This window comes from Musa acuminata, chromosome BXJ2-8 (genome assembly GCF_036884655.1).
Source record: "Musa acuminata AAA Group cultivar baxijiao chromosome BXJ2-8, Cavendish_Baxijiao_AAA, whole genome shotgun sequence".
Classification (NCBI taxonomy): Eukaryota; Viridiplantae; Streptophyta; class Magnoliopsida; order Zingiberales; family Musaceae; genus Musa; species Musa acuminata.
This window is the reverse complement of record NC_088345.1, coordinates 7,450,326-7,464,737: the sequence shown is the minus strand read 5'-3', so window position 1 is coordinate 7,464,737 and position 14,412 is coordinate 7,450,326. Positions and strand designations below refer to the sequence as shown.

The 14,412-nt window shown below is 36.5% G+C and overlaps 2 protein-coding genes and 1 long non-coding RNA gene across 3 annotated transcripts; all 3 read left to right on the top strand.

The window, feature by feature from the left end:
• The first annotated feature begins 56 nt into the window (after positions 1 to 56).
• LOC135618986 (GDSL esterase/lipase At1g28570-like) lies at positions 57 to 1,689 on the top strand. The gene is made up of 5 exons (XM_065120509.1): positions 57 to 379; positions 448 to 666; positions 738 to 886; positions 960 to 1,236; positions 1,317 to 1,689. Exons 1-5 carry the CDS (start codon positions 148 to 150, stop codon positions 1,502 to 1,504), a joined length of 1,065 nt encoding a protein of 354 aa, XP_064976581.1. The 5' UTR covers positions 57 to 147; the 3' UTR covers positions 1,505 to 1,689.
• A 1,296-nt stretch (positions 1,690 to 2,985) lies between these two features.
• On the top strand, positions 2,986 to 7,640 carry LOC135618418 (uncharacterized). The gene is made up of 2 exons (XR_010489000.1): positions 2,986 to 3,587; positions 7,461 to 7,640. It is a non-coding gene; the product is annotated as an uncharacterized LOC135618418 (long non-coding RNA).
• A 3,692-nt stretch (positions 7,641 to 11,332) lies between these two features.
• Positions 11,333 to 12,966, top strand: LOC135618985 (GDSL esterase/lipase At1g28570-like). The gene is made up of 5 exons (XM_065120508.1): positions 11,333 to 11,656; positions 11,725 to 11,943; positions 12,015 to 12,163; positions 12,237 to 12,513; positions 12,594 to 12,966. The coding sequence occupies exons 1-5, from the start codon at positions 11,425 to 11,427 to the stop codon at positions 12,779 to 12,781; spliced, it is 1,065 nt and encodes a 354-aa protein (XP_064976580.1). The 5' UTR covers positions 11,333 to 11,424; the 3' UTR covers positions 12,782 to 12,966.
• Positions 12,967 to 14,412: the final 1,446 nt, after the last annotated feature.

Below are 14,412 nucleotides of genomic sequence, written 5' to 3'. Positions count from 1 at the left end.
AAGGGTCGGCCACATGTCCCGGTCAGAGAACGAAATTATGCTGCATACACCGCGTCCGAGAATAGAAGAGACGACAGATGGTCTAACCACGTCCACGCACCGCATCTTTCCCCTGCACAAGCTACTCCCTCGATCCCCAGCTCGGAGATGGCGTCCTTCGTCTCCCTGTGTTTCTTCCTCCACCTGCTGGTCCTCCCTGCTGTTCGCAGCAGCAGTTACCCCGCCATCTTCGGATTCGGCAACTCTCTCACCGACACCGGAAACTTGGACTTCTTCTCCGGTGGTACGGTGGCCGCTAGCCGACTCCCGTACGGTGAGACGTACTTTGGTCATCCCAGCGGCCGCTTCTCCGACGGGAGACTCGTCATCGACTTCATCGGTATACGAAACTCGCCTTTTTTTCACATCCCTCATGCATAGGCTAACGTGTTTGCGTACTTGTCGCAGCACAAGCCCTGCGGCTGCCGCTGGTGCCGCCGTATCTTGCAGGGAACAGCAGCGAGGACTTCAAACACGGAGCGAACTTTGCGGTCGGAGGGGCCTGTGCGCTTGGCAACGCCTTCTTTGAGGCCGAGGGGCTTAACGTGACGTGGCAGGATTACTCTTTGAGCACTCAATTTAAGTGGTTCGAGCAGCTGTTACAGCGATCCACCCCTTCGCTCCACTGTAAGCTTGTCTTCTTGGGTTAGATTGGCATCTCATCTCGTACGATAACATCTGTCGTGTATTATGTGCAGCATCACAAGACACCATAAGCAAGTCGTTGTTCCTAATGGGCGAGATGGGGGTGAATGACTACAGTCACCTGTTGTACGAGAAGAAGGCTAAAGATCTCATACGAAGCTACGTCCCCACGGTTGTGCAAGCGATCGGTTCAACAGTCACCGTGAGCCAATGATCTCGCTGCCTTTTGTTTCAGATGATCTTTCGTTATCTGAGCCTTCTTCTTTGGTTGATAGAGTTTGATCCGCAAAGGGGTGGAAACAGTGATGGTGGCTGGGATTATCCCACTGGGATGTAGCGCAGTATACCTCACGGTCTTCCAAACCCAAAGCGCGGAGGAGTATGATCCAAGAACAGGGTGCCTCAAGTGGGCGAATGAGCTCTCACACTACCACAGTCTCCGGTTGCTCAAGGAGCTGAATCGAATCCGAAAACAACATCCGCATTCCAAAATCTTCTATGTTGATTACTATTCGGCTCTGATGCCCGTCTACCAATCTCCGGAACAATTTGGTGAGATATATCCACACTCCTATTCCTCCAAGAACGTTGTTTGGCTCATCATTCGGTAATCACATCGCATATAAGCGCAGGGATGAAGGAACCTCTGGCTGCGTGCTGCGGAGGTGAGGGGCCATACAACTTCAACGTTTCTGTAGGATGCGGTCATCCAATGTCAAACTTGTGCAGTGATCCCTCAAGCTATGTTAGCTGGGATGGATTGCACCTCACAGACGCAGCTCACGGGATCGTCGCCCGCCACATATCAAAAGAATTGTAGTTTCAGTGTATGGAAAGAACAGTACGTAACAGTTGGTAAACAATAAGTGAGCAACACATATTGTTGGCTTCACATTCGAATAAATTATGCAACACTTATAGGTTGCATAAAATCCTGTTTGTGTCGAAGACATTTTGGGGAACAGATTAGATAAGATAAGAGAAATGTGAGACTCAGTTGCCACACTTTTTGAATCGGCTCCTACATAAGACAGATTCAAGTTTAGGTTATCTGTCATAAAGGAATGGGTTTCAGGTTGGACAAACGTTAATATTCCATTGTTTTTATTTCTTTTCTTAGGCATGCAATAAATAAAAATAATGCAGGTTTTTTTTTTTAATGTGAAATCATATCAGATCCGTAATATGCTGTTATACTTACTCGTATTAGATTAATGTTGGAAACCTGATTCCAATAATTTTTTTAAAGATATTTGCCACCATAATTTAACTAAAAAAATCATTAAATTATTAAAAAAGAGTTCTTTTTCATGAAAAAACTCATCTTTTTGGTTTTTCCTTGAACGTGTCTATGTTTTTTTTTTTTTTTCAAGATAGTGCCCCTATATTTTATAATCTCGTAAATATCCCTCGTTCTTTATCTTTATCGGTCGTCACTTTTGTCTCATCACCTCTCTCGTCGTGAAATCATACCACCTTTGTATCATTTATCTTTCCCCATCCTTCCTTAGAACACTACCTTTAGTCTCTAGCTTCAAGGTGATTGTGACCTTGGGAGCAAGAGACGGAGGGCAACGATAGAAGCATAGGCAAAAGGTAGTGTTAAGATCAGGTATTCGAGGTTGTCTTGGGAGCGACACCAAATGAAAACAAAGAGTAAGAAAGGACAAGAGCCATTTAGGAGATTATATATATGACAAATGATGAAGGAGCTTATTCTCATTTTTACTATTCACAATACTTCCCTATTCATAACTTCTTAAAAATTAATAGCATAATATTTTACTATTCACAACCCTCTAATTCTATTTTTACCCCTCTAATGAAATGATATCTTCTGTGTTATTACAAACTATATATAATCCTAAAGATATTAAATTACTATAATAAACGAAAAAAAATATTTTTCACATCTTCCTCTTCCGTATTTAATTCATCTCATTTCATTATTTATCTTGTTTTCATCATTTTACATCATCTCTAGCGATTAAGAGGAGATGATGAGAAGAAAAAGAAGAAAATAAAATAAAATTATAGCTAAAAAGTGATAATATTTGATTAAGATTAAATTATCACATATATGTTTATCTAAAAGGGTAACTTAGAAATATTCAAAATTCTTGTAGTGTTATAAATAACAAAAACTATATATATATATATATATATATATATATATATATGTGTGTGTGTGTGTGTGTGTGTGTGTGTGTGTGTGTGTGTGTGTGTGTGTGTGTGTGTTGTGTGTGTGTGGAGCTACCGAGCAGGAGAAGAAGATAAGTAGAGAACAAGGGAAGAAGAGGAGAAGAAGAAGAAGAAGAGGAGGAGGAGGAGAAGAGAAGAAGAAGAAGGAGAAGAGAGGGAAGAGGGAGAGGAGAGGGAGGAAGCTGCAGCAGCTAAGGCTGCAGCACCTTTGTTTCCTGCAGGAGGAAACAGATGAGAGGAGGTGTGGGGCGTCGGGAAGAAGAAGAAGAAGAAGAAGAAGAAGAAGAAGAAGAAGAAGAAGAAGAAGAAGAAGAAGAGGGAGAAAAGGAGAAAAGAAGAAGGAGAAGAGAGGGAGGTAGCTGCAACAGGGCTGCATCACCTCTGTTTCCCGCAGGAGGAAACAGAGGAGAGAAGGTGTGGGGCGTCGGGGAGGAGAAGGGAAGAAGAAGAAGAAGAATAAGAAGAAGAAGAGAAGAAGAATAAGAGAGAGGAAGGGGAGCTGTGGCAGCTGCATTTGAGAAAGAAAAGAAAGGAATGAGAGTTGGGAGAAAGGAATCAGTGCAGTGAAAAGGGCTGCGGCGGTGGCTGCTACGACCGTGGCTCCAGCTGCAACAATGGCTGAGGCTACAGAAGACGAAACATGGAGAGGAGATGGAGGAAAAGTAGAAGAAGGATTCAAGCTTACATCTTCTTTTCGAAAGGCAAGTGTCTTAAACCTATCTCTATTGTGATATTATCTTTGCTTGCTTTGAATATAAAAAATTTGAATTGTTTTAACCTTGCATATGATATATCCCTTGTTTAGACATAATGATTTAAATCTGAAAAACTTTCGAGATTCTGACTCATCCATTTTGTTTTAGCTATAAATCTATATACTAATTTTTAATTTGGATAAAATCTATTTGATCTACATATAAACTTATAAACCTTTCTATTAATAGCTTATTTGAAGAATTTAAAGTAAATTTATTTGCCCAAACTTCTGTTTTAATTGGCCTTATAGATTTTACGAAACAGAGACGATAACTCTAACCTTTTGATACTAAAATACTTATAAGTCCCTATTGGAAACTCTGATAACAACAAAACTTACTTTGTTAAAAACTAAACTCATTAATCTTTCTTTTGATATATGGATTGAAAGATTTATAATCCAAATTCCTGCCTAATTTTTTATTGAAGCCAACCTTGTGAATTTTACAAAATAGAGATTTTGATCATTGGTTACCGAATTATTTGTAATTCTCTATTGGAAACTTTAATTTATATGAAACTTATTTTATCTGAAACTAGATTAAAATATCTTTCTAATAATACATTTCTAAGTAATTTGGAGCATAATTGGTTATCCAAATAATTTATGCATTGTGCCTCTTAAATTCTATCAAAAATCGAGCTTTGGTCGATTTTGCCTATTCATACATCATTTCTTTTGAAAATTGATTTTATCTAGCATTCTTTCTTTAATTGAATTTTATATTACTGATTTGAATTCTGGTATGCTCTTGTCCTTAAATTATTTGGATTCTTGAAACCTATTATGTAAAGTTTATATTGTATCGTATTATTTCGTATTGGCACATGTATGTTCTATTATTCCGCATGTGCTTCCGATATGTGTCAAAATCCTTGTATGCTCGTCTTTATTTTCTTTTAAATTTGAATGCATTTATGAAAGATTATATTTGTATCGTATTGACTCATAAAGGCACATGTACATTTTATTGTTGAGCTTCCGATATATGTCAATTTATTGTTCATAATGCCCTTTTGTACTCTGGTGTTTGTGGGAGTATCTGGACTTTTGCTAGAAATGATAAAGGGATTATGCTTAGAGCCTACAATGCTCTACTGACCCCCTCTGACTTCACCCAAATGTGAGTGTCTAGAGCTCCCTATCGTGGGAGACTTCTTTCTGATGATCATCCAGAAATGGATGAACCATATTTTGTTTGTGAACCCACTGTACATTCTATGTATTTGATATAATATCTATAGCTTTGGTTATGTGTTTCTATATGTGCTTTGGATAGAATGATATGACTGCAACGTCAAATATGACATTTGAACTTCTATTTCGTATTTATTCTTTGATATGCTCCAAAATGCTTCATATGTCGTTGATATATTCTGAAATATTTCACATGCTATTGATATGTTCCAAAATGCTTCCTATGCCTCTGAAATGTTCATATGCCATTGATACACTTTGAAATAATTTATATACCATTAATATGTTCTGAAAATTTTTATTTGTAATTGATATGCTCCAAAATATTTCATACGCCATTTATAAGCTCCAAAATGTTTCATTCATTATTAATATACTCCGAAATATTTTATACCGAAATATTTCATTTGCCATTGATATGCTCTGAAATATTCCATATGCTATTGATATACTCTAAAACATTTCATACGCTATTGCTATGCTTCAATTACTCTCTATTCAATTTGTTATAAACCAAATATGTTTTGAATGAAATGACATTTGCGATTATGTATCTAATGAGATGGTACCCTTGAATCTCTTGTATTCTGCCTTGCATTGTGATACCTTATTTGTTTGAAACTATCCCTTTTTGTTCTAAATATGTTTTGCCACTTGCTGAGCTTTGTAGCTCACTCCGTTGTTATATGAATCTTTCAGGTTAACTTATCACTCACTGAGATGTTTGAATTGAACTAAGGCAGTAGAGAGCTATTCAGATTTTGGGCAAGTCTTATTGGTTATTATGTGGTTGTTGTATAAGTATATTTTGTATATAATGAATTATTATCGACATATTTGAAATTGATATATCGTGTAAACATGTTAAAAGACCTCTCTCGTTTGGAATTTCAGAATGTTTAATTTACAATGACATAAACTTATAGTAAATGGTTAGAGTTCTGATTATATAAATTATTTAGCTTATGGATTTATAAATATTGTTAATATTTTGTTAAGTTGGCTTGGGTTTCCAATGTGAATTATCGAATGATGTGATATGTAATTATAAACTGCACAGGTTTTATGGATATGAATTTGATTGAATGTTTCTCAATATCCTCAAATGTTAGTTTGGATCCTCGATTGGTTTATGAAATTTTTTTAATATTATCGATTCGAGGGGTCATGACACTTGCTCTCACCCTTGTCGTTGTCATCCACTCTGTTTCATCCCTGCATCTTTGCTCTCATCTCTGTTATCTACTCCCATGGTGATTGTTAAGTTCTAATTATCCCTTGTGTCGCTCTACATCCATCGATCTTTCTTCTCCTCTGGAGGTGGTCATTAACGAGGCATCTCGCTCTCCATGTCCGAAGCTCTCCATTATGGAGGAGAGTACTGTCTCGACACCTTCATTTGACACTATCATTAGAAGTCAAAAGTTATCCTCATCTCTTATTTCGAGTAGATGAGCGACAAGGGCTTGGGTCGCAAGGCACAGGTGATGACCAACGAGAGCAACAAAGGAAACAGGGAGGGGAGATAATGGGTAACATATGATAACAAGGGACGGAGGCAACGACCAACGAGGTGAAAGCTAAAGTTAATTTTATCTTTGAAAAAATAAATGATACTACATGGGAATAAAGTAAAAGATTAATATATTTTTTTTTAAATTTACCTTTAGTAGTTCAATTTAAAATGTGTTTTAATAAGTTGTGCTCTAACCCGAACTTTATTTTGATATGTTTAGTGAACAAATGACATATTGATTATGCTAAAAATATGAAATTTCTATGGGTAACTACATTCACATGAAAGGTCGATCACTTGAATGTTAACTGTAAAGGCAATCAAAGGTGGTTTAGAGCATCCAAGAATGTAATTTACTTTATGAAGAAAAAAAAGATGGCAACATACTTAGTATAAAATTATTTAATGTCAAATGTATTTGATATTATATCTAGAGTTTTTGTTATGCGTTTCTATACGTGCTTTGGATAAGAATGATATGAATACAACGTCAAATATGATGTTTGAATTTTTATTTCGTATTTGTTCTTTGATATGCTCCGAAATAGTTCATATGTCGTTGATATGCTTTGAAATATTTCATATATTATTGATATCTTCCGAAATGCTTCCTATGCCTATGAAATATTCATACGCCATTAATGTACTTTGAAATATTTCATATACCATTTATATATTCTGAAATATTTTATTTGTCATTCATATGCTCTGAAACATTTTATACGCCATTGATAAGCTCTGAAATATTTTATTCGTTATTGATATGCTCCGAAATATTTCATACGTCATTTATATACTATAAAATATTTCATTTACCATTGACATACTATAAAATGTTTCATATGTCATTAATATGCTCCGGAACATTTCATACGCTATTGATATGCTTCAATTACTCTCTATTCCGTTTGTTATGAATCAAATATGTTTTTAATGAAATGACATTTATGATTCTGTATCTAATGAGATGGTACCTTTGAATCTCATGTATTCTGTCTTGCATTGTGATATCTTATTTGTTTGAAATCGTCACTTTTTGTTCTGGATATGTTTTGTCACTTACTCAGCTTTGTAGCTCACTTCGTTGTTATATGAATATTTCAGGTTAGCTTGTCACTCACTGAGACGTTTGAATTGGACCGAGGCAGTGGAGAGCTATTCAGATTTTGGGCAAGTCTTATTGGTTATTATGTGGTTGTTATATAAACATGTTTTGTATATAATGAATTGTTATCGACAGATTTGAAATTGATATATCGTGTAAACATGTTAAAAGACCTCTCTCGTTTGGATTTTCAGAATATTAAGTTTAGTTTACGATGATATAAACTTGTAGTAAATGGTTGGAGTTCTGATTGTATAGATTATTTAGCTTATGGATTTATAAATGTTATTAATATTTTGTTAAGTTGGCTTGGGTTTCTATTAATATAAATTATCGAGTGATGTGATATATAATTATAAACTGCATAGGTTTTATGGATGTGAATTTGATTGAATGTTTCTTAGTGTCCTCAAATGTTTGTTTGGATCCTCGATTGGTTTATGAAATTTTTTTAATATTATCGATTCAAGGGGTCGTGATACTTGCTCTCACCTCTGTTATATACTCCCATGGTGATTGTTAGGTTCTAATTGTCCCTTGTGTCGGTCTACATCCATCGATCTTTCTTCTCCTCTAGAGGTGGTCATTAACGAGGCATCTCGCCCTCCATGTCCGAAGCTCTCCATTACGGAGGAGAGTACTATCTCGGCACCTTCATTCGGCATTATCATTAGAAGTCAAAAGTTATCCTCATCTCTTATCTCGAGTGGATGATCGACAAGGGCATGGGTCACGAGGCACAGGTGATGACCAACGAGAGCAACAAAGGAAACAGGGAGGGGAGATAATGGGTAACATATGATAACAAGGGACGGAGGCAACGACCAACGAGGTGAAAGCTAAAGTTAATTTTATCTTTGAAAAAATAAATGATACTACATGGGAATAAAGTAAAAGATTAATATATTTTTTTTTAAATTTACCTTTAGTAGTTCAATTTAAAATGTGTTTTAATAAGTTGTGCTCTAACCCGAACTTTATTTTGATATGTTTAGTGAACAAATGACATATTGATTATGCTAAAAATATGAAATTTCTATGGGTAACTACATTCACATGAAAGGTCGATCACTTGAATGTTAACTGTAAAGGCAATCAAAGGTGGTTTAGAGCATCCAAGAATGTAATTTACTTTATGAAGAAAAAAAAGATGGCAACATACTTAGTATAAAATTATTTAATGTCAAATGTATTTGATATTATATCTAGAGTTTTTGTTATGCGTTTCTATACGTGCTTTGGATAAGAATGATATGAATACAACGTCAAATATGATGTTTGAATTTTTATTTCGTATTTGTTCTTTGATATGCTCCGAAATAGTTCATATGTCGTTGATATGCTTTGAAATATTTCATATATTATTGATATCTTCCGAAATGCTTCCTATGCCTATGAAATATTCATACGCCATTAATGTACTTTGAAATATTTCATATACCATTTATATATTCTGAAATATTTTATTTGTCATTCATATGCTCTGAAACATTTTATACGCCATTGATAAGCTCTGAAATATTTTATTCGTTATTGATATGCTCCGAAATATTTCATACGTCATTTATATACTATAAAATATTTCATTTACCATTGACATACTATAAAATGTTTCATATGTCATTAATATGCTCCGGAACATTTCATACGCTATTGATATGCTTCAATTACTCTCTATTCCGTTTGTTATGAATCAAATATGTTTTTAATGAAATGACATTTATGATTCTGTATCTAATGAGATGGTACCTTTGAATCTCATGTATTCTGTCTTGCATTGTGATATCTTATTTGTTTGAAATCGTCACTTTTTGTTCTGGATATGTTTTGTCACTTACTCAGCTTTGTAGCTCACTTCGTTGTTATATGAATATTTCAGGTTAGCTTGTCACTCACTGAGACGTTTGAATTGGACCGAGGCAGTGGAGAGCTATTCAGATTTTGGGCAAGTCTTATTGGTTATTATGTGGTTGTTATATAAACATGTTTTGTATATAATGAATTGTTATCGACAGATTTGAAATTGATATATCGTGTAAACATGTTAAAAGACCTCTCTCGTTTGGATTTTCAGAATATTAAGTTTAGTTTACGATGATATAAACTTGTAGTAAATGGTTGGAGTTCTGATTGTATAGATTATTTAGCTTATGGATTTATAAATGTTATTAATATTTTGTTAAGTTGGCTTGGGTTTCTATTAATATAAATTATCGAGTGATGTGATATATAATTATAAACTGCATAGGTTTTATGGATGTGAATTTGATTGAATGTTTCTTAGTGTCCTCAAATGTTTGTTTGGATCCTCGATTGGTTTATGAAATTTTTTTAATATTATCGATTCAAGGGGTCGTGATACTTGCTCTCACCTCTGTTATATACTCCCATGGTGATTGTTAGGTTCTAATTGTCCCTTGTGTCGGTCTACATCCATCGATCTTTCTTCTCCTCTAGAGGTGGTCATTAACGAGGCATCTCGCCCTCCATGTCCGAAGCTCTCCATTACGGAGGAGAGTACTATCTCGGCACCTTCATTCGGCATTATCATTAGAAGTCAAAAGTTATCCTCATCTCTTATCTCGAGTGGATGATCGACAAGGGCATGGGTCACGAGGCACAGGTGATGACCAACGAGAGCAACAAAGGAAACAAAAAGTGGAGATGATGGGTAACAGGTGATATAATAAGGGACGGAGGCAACGACCAACAAGGTGAAAGCCAAAGATAATTTTATCTTTAAAAAAATAAATGATACTATATGAGAATAAAGTAAAAGATTAATATATTTTTTTAAACTTTACCTTTAATAGTTCAATTTAAAATATCTTTTAATAAGTTGTGCTCTAACACAAACTTTATTTTGATATTTTTAGTGAACAAATGGCATATTGATTGTGCTAAAAATATGAAATTTCTACGGGTAACTACATTCACATGGAAGGTCGATCACTTGAATATTAACTACATTCACATGAAAGATCGATCACTTTCACATTAAAGGCAATCAAAGGTGGTTTAGAGCATCCAAGAATGTGATTTGCTTTACGAAGAAAAAAAAGGATGACAACATACTTAGTATAAAATGATTTCACTGTATCATAAGATTTAATCGATTTGTATAGATAATGGAATTATTGCTGAGAATTAACCGTCATGCCACTTGACAATCGTGGCGTATTGGTAATAAAGACAAATCCATTTCTTCCACAAATCAACCACATCTATCATATTTTCTCATGATGATCATAAAAATGTTGATCTTCTGCCTCACAAAACAATTAGCCTGAATTATAAAGTTGATCTCAAGGTAAATTAAAAGACACTTATTGCTACGAAAAGTCAGAGCACGCCGACAAATTGGCTGTGCCTGTTGCCCGTGTGGCCATCAAGCAGCCACATTTCTATGTCTCATAGCCATTTATTAGTCGAAAGAAAAGGGTCGGCCGCATGTCCCTGTCAGAGCACGAAATTCTGCTCTATAGATCTATAGGGTTTTAGGGATATACGATTTCCCTAAGTAACATATCTTTCTTATACGCGTAGTTTTCAGTTTCGTAAGTTTTTGCACACCAATCTTCGCACAACGATTAAACCTTTTTTTTTTGTAGAAAATTCTAGGATTTTATTTTCTATTCTTTCGCTGTGCATGTGATGCTGCCCTAGATTTTCCAACAATCGTTAGGTTTTAATTGCCCCTCATATCGCTCTACATCCAAAAGTCAAGAGTACGCCAGCGACTTGGCCGCACCTTTGGCCGGTGTGGCCATCAGGCAACCCCATTTATTTGTCTCGGCCATTTATTAGTCGAAAGAAAAGGGTCGGCCACATGTCCCGGTCAGAGAACGAAATTATGCTGCATACACCGCGTCCGAGAATAGAAGAGACGACAGATGGTCTAACCACGTCCACGCACCGCATCTTTCCCCTGCACAAGCTACTCCCTCGATCCCCAGCTCGGAGATGGCGTCCTTCGTCTCCCTGTGTTTCTTCCTCCACCTGCTGGTCCTCCCTGCTGTTCGCAGCAGCAGTTACCCCGCCATCTTCGGATTCGGCAACTCTCTCACCGACACCGGAAACTTGGACTTCTTCTCCGGTGGTACGGTGGCCGCTAGCCGACTCCCGTACGGTGAGACGTACTTTGGTCATCCCAGCGGCCGCTTCTCCGACGGGAGACTCGTCATCGACTTCATCGGTATACGAAACTCGCCTTTTTTTCACATCCCTCATGCATAGGCTAACGTGTTTGCGTACTTGTCGCAGCACAAGCCCTGCGGCTGCCGCTGGTGCCGCCGTATCTTGCAGGGAACAGCAGCGAGGACTTCAAACACGGAGCGAACTTTGCGGTCGGAGGGGCCTGTGCGCTTGGCAACGCCTTCTTTGAGGCCGAGGGGCTTAACGTGACGTGGCAGGATTACTCTTTGAGCACTCAATTTAAGTGGTTCGAGCAGCTGTTACAGCGATCCACCCCTTCGCTCCACTGTAAGCTTGTCTTCTTGGGTTAGATTGGCATCTCATCTCGTACGATAACATCTGTCGTGTATTATGTGCAGCATCACAAGACACCATAAGCAAGTCGTTGTTCCTAATGGGCGAGATGGGGGTGAATGACTACAGTCACCTGTTGTACGAGAAGAAGGCTAAAGATCTCATACGAAGCTACGTCCCCACGGTTGTGCAAGCGATCGGTTCAACAGTCACCGTGAGCCAATGATCTCGCTGCCTTTTGTTTCAGATGATCTTTCGTTATCTGAGCCTTCTTCTTTGGTTGATAGAGTTTGATCCGCAAAGGGGTGGAAACAGTGATGGTGGCTGGGATTATCCCACTGGGATGTAGCGCAGTATACCTCACGGTCTTCCAAACCCAAAGCGCGGAGGAGTATGATCCAAGAACAGGGTGCCTCAAGTGGGCGAATGAGCTCTCACACTACCACAGTCTCCGGTTGCTCAAGGAGCTGAATCGAATCCGAAAACAACATCCGCATTCCAAAATCTTCTATGTTGATTACTATTCGGCTCTGATGCCCGTCTACCAATCTCCGGAACAATTTGGTGAGATATATCCACACTCCTATTCCTCCAAGAACGTTGTTTGGCTCATCATTCGGTAATCACATCGCATATAAGCGCAGGGATGAAGGAACCTCTGGCTGCGTGCTGCGGAGGTGAGGGGCCATACAACTTCAACGTTTCTGTAGGATGCGGTCATCCAATGTCAAACTTGTGCAGTGATCCCTCAAGCTATGTTAGCTGGGATGGATTGCACCTCACAGACGCAGCTCACGGGATCGTCGCCCGCCACATATCAAAAGAATTGTAGTTTCAGTGTATGGAAAGAACAGTACGTAACAGTTGGTAAACAATAAGTGAGCAACACATATTGTTGGCTTCACATTCGAATAAATTATGCAACACTTATAGGTTGCATAAAATCCTGTTTGTGTCGAAGACATTTTGGGGAACAGATTAGATAAGATAAGAGAAATGTGAGACTCAGTTGCCACACTTTTTGAATCGGCTCCTACATAAGACAGATTCAAGTTTAGGTTATCTGTCATAAAGGAATGGGTTTCAGGTTGGACAAACGTTAATATTCCATTGTTTTTATTTCTTTTCTTAGGCATGCAATAAATAAAAATAATGCAGGTTTTTTTTTTTAATGTGAAATCATATCAGATCCGTAATATGCTGTTATACTTACTCGTATTAGATTAATGTTGGAAACCTGATTCCAATAATTTTTTTAAAGATATTTGCCACCATAATTTAACTAAAAAAATCATTAAATTATTAAAAAAGAGTTCTTTTTCATGAAAAAACTCATCTTTTTGGTTTTTCCTTGAACGTGTCTATGTTTTTTTTTTTTTTTCAAGATAGTGCCCCTATATTTTATAATCTCGTAAATATCCCTCGTTCTTTATCTTTATCGGTCGTCACTTTTGTCTCATCACCTCTCTCGTCGTGAAATCATACCACCTTTGTATCATTTATCTTTCCCCATCCTTCCTTAGAACACTACCTTTAGTCTCTAGCTTCAAGGTGATTGTGACCTTGGGAGCAAGAGACGGAGGGCAACGATAGAAGCATAGGCAAAAGGTAGTGTTAAGATCAGGTATTCGAGGTTGTCTTGGGAGCGACACCAAATGAAAACAAAGAGTAAGAAAGGACAAGAGCCATTTAGGAGATTATATATATGACAAATGATGAAGGAGCTTATTCTCATTTTTACTATTCACAATACTTCCCTATTCATAACTTCTTAAAAATTAATAGCATAATATTTTACTATTCACAACCCTCTAATTCTATTTTTACCCCTCTAATGAAATGATATCTTCTGTGTTATTACAAACTATATATAATCCTAAAGATATTAAATTACTATAATAAACGAAAAAAAATATTTTTCACATCTTCCTCTTCCGTATTTAATTCATCTCATTTCATTATTTATCTTGTTTTCATCATTTTACATCATCTCTAGCGATTAAGAGGAGATGATGAGAAGAAAAAGAAGAAAATAAAATAAAATTATAGCTAAAAAGTGATAATATTTGATTAAGATTAAATTATCACATATATGTTTATCTAAAAGGGTAACTTAGAAATATTCAAAATTCTTGTAGTGTTATAAATAACAAAAACTATATATATATATATATATATATATATATATATATATATATATATATATATATATATATATATATATATATATATATATATATATATATATATATATATATATATACATATATATATATATATATATATATATATATGTGTGTGTGTGTGTGTGTGTGTGTGTGTGTGTGTGTGTGTGTGTGTGTGTGTGTGTGTGTGTGTTGTGTGTGTGTGGAGCTACCGAGCAGGAGAAGAAGATAAGTAGAGAACAAGGGAAGAAGAGGAGGAGGAGGAGAAGAGAAGAAGAAGAAGGAGAAGAGAGGGAAG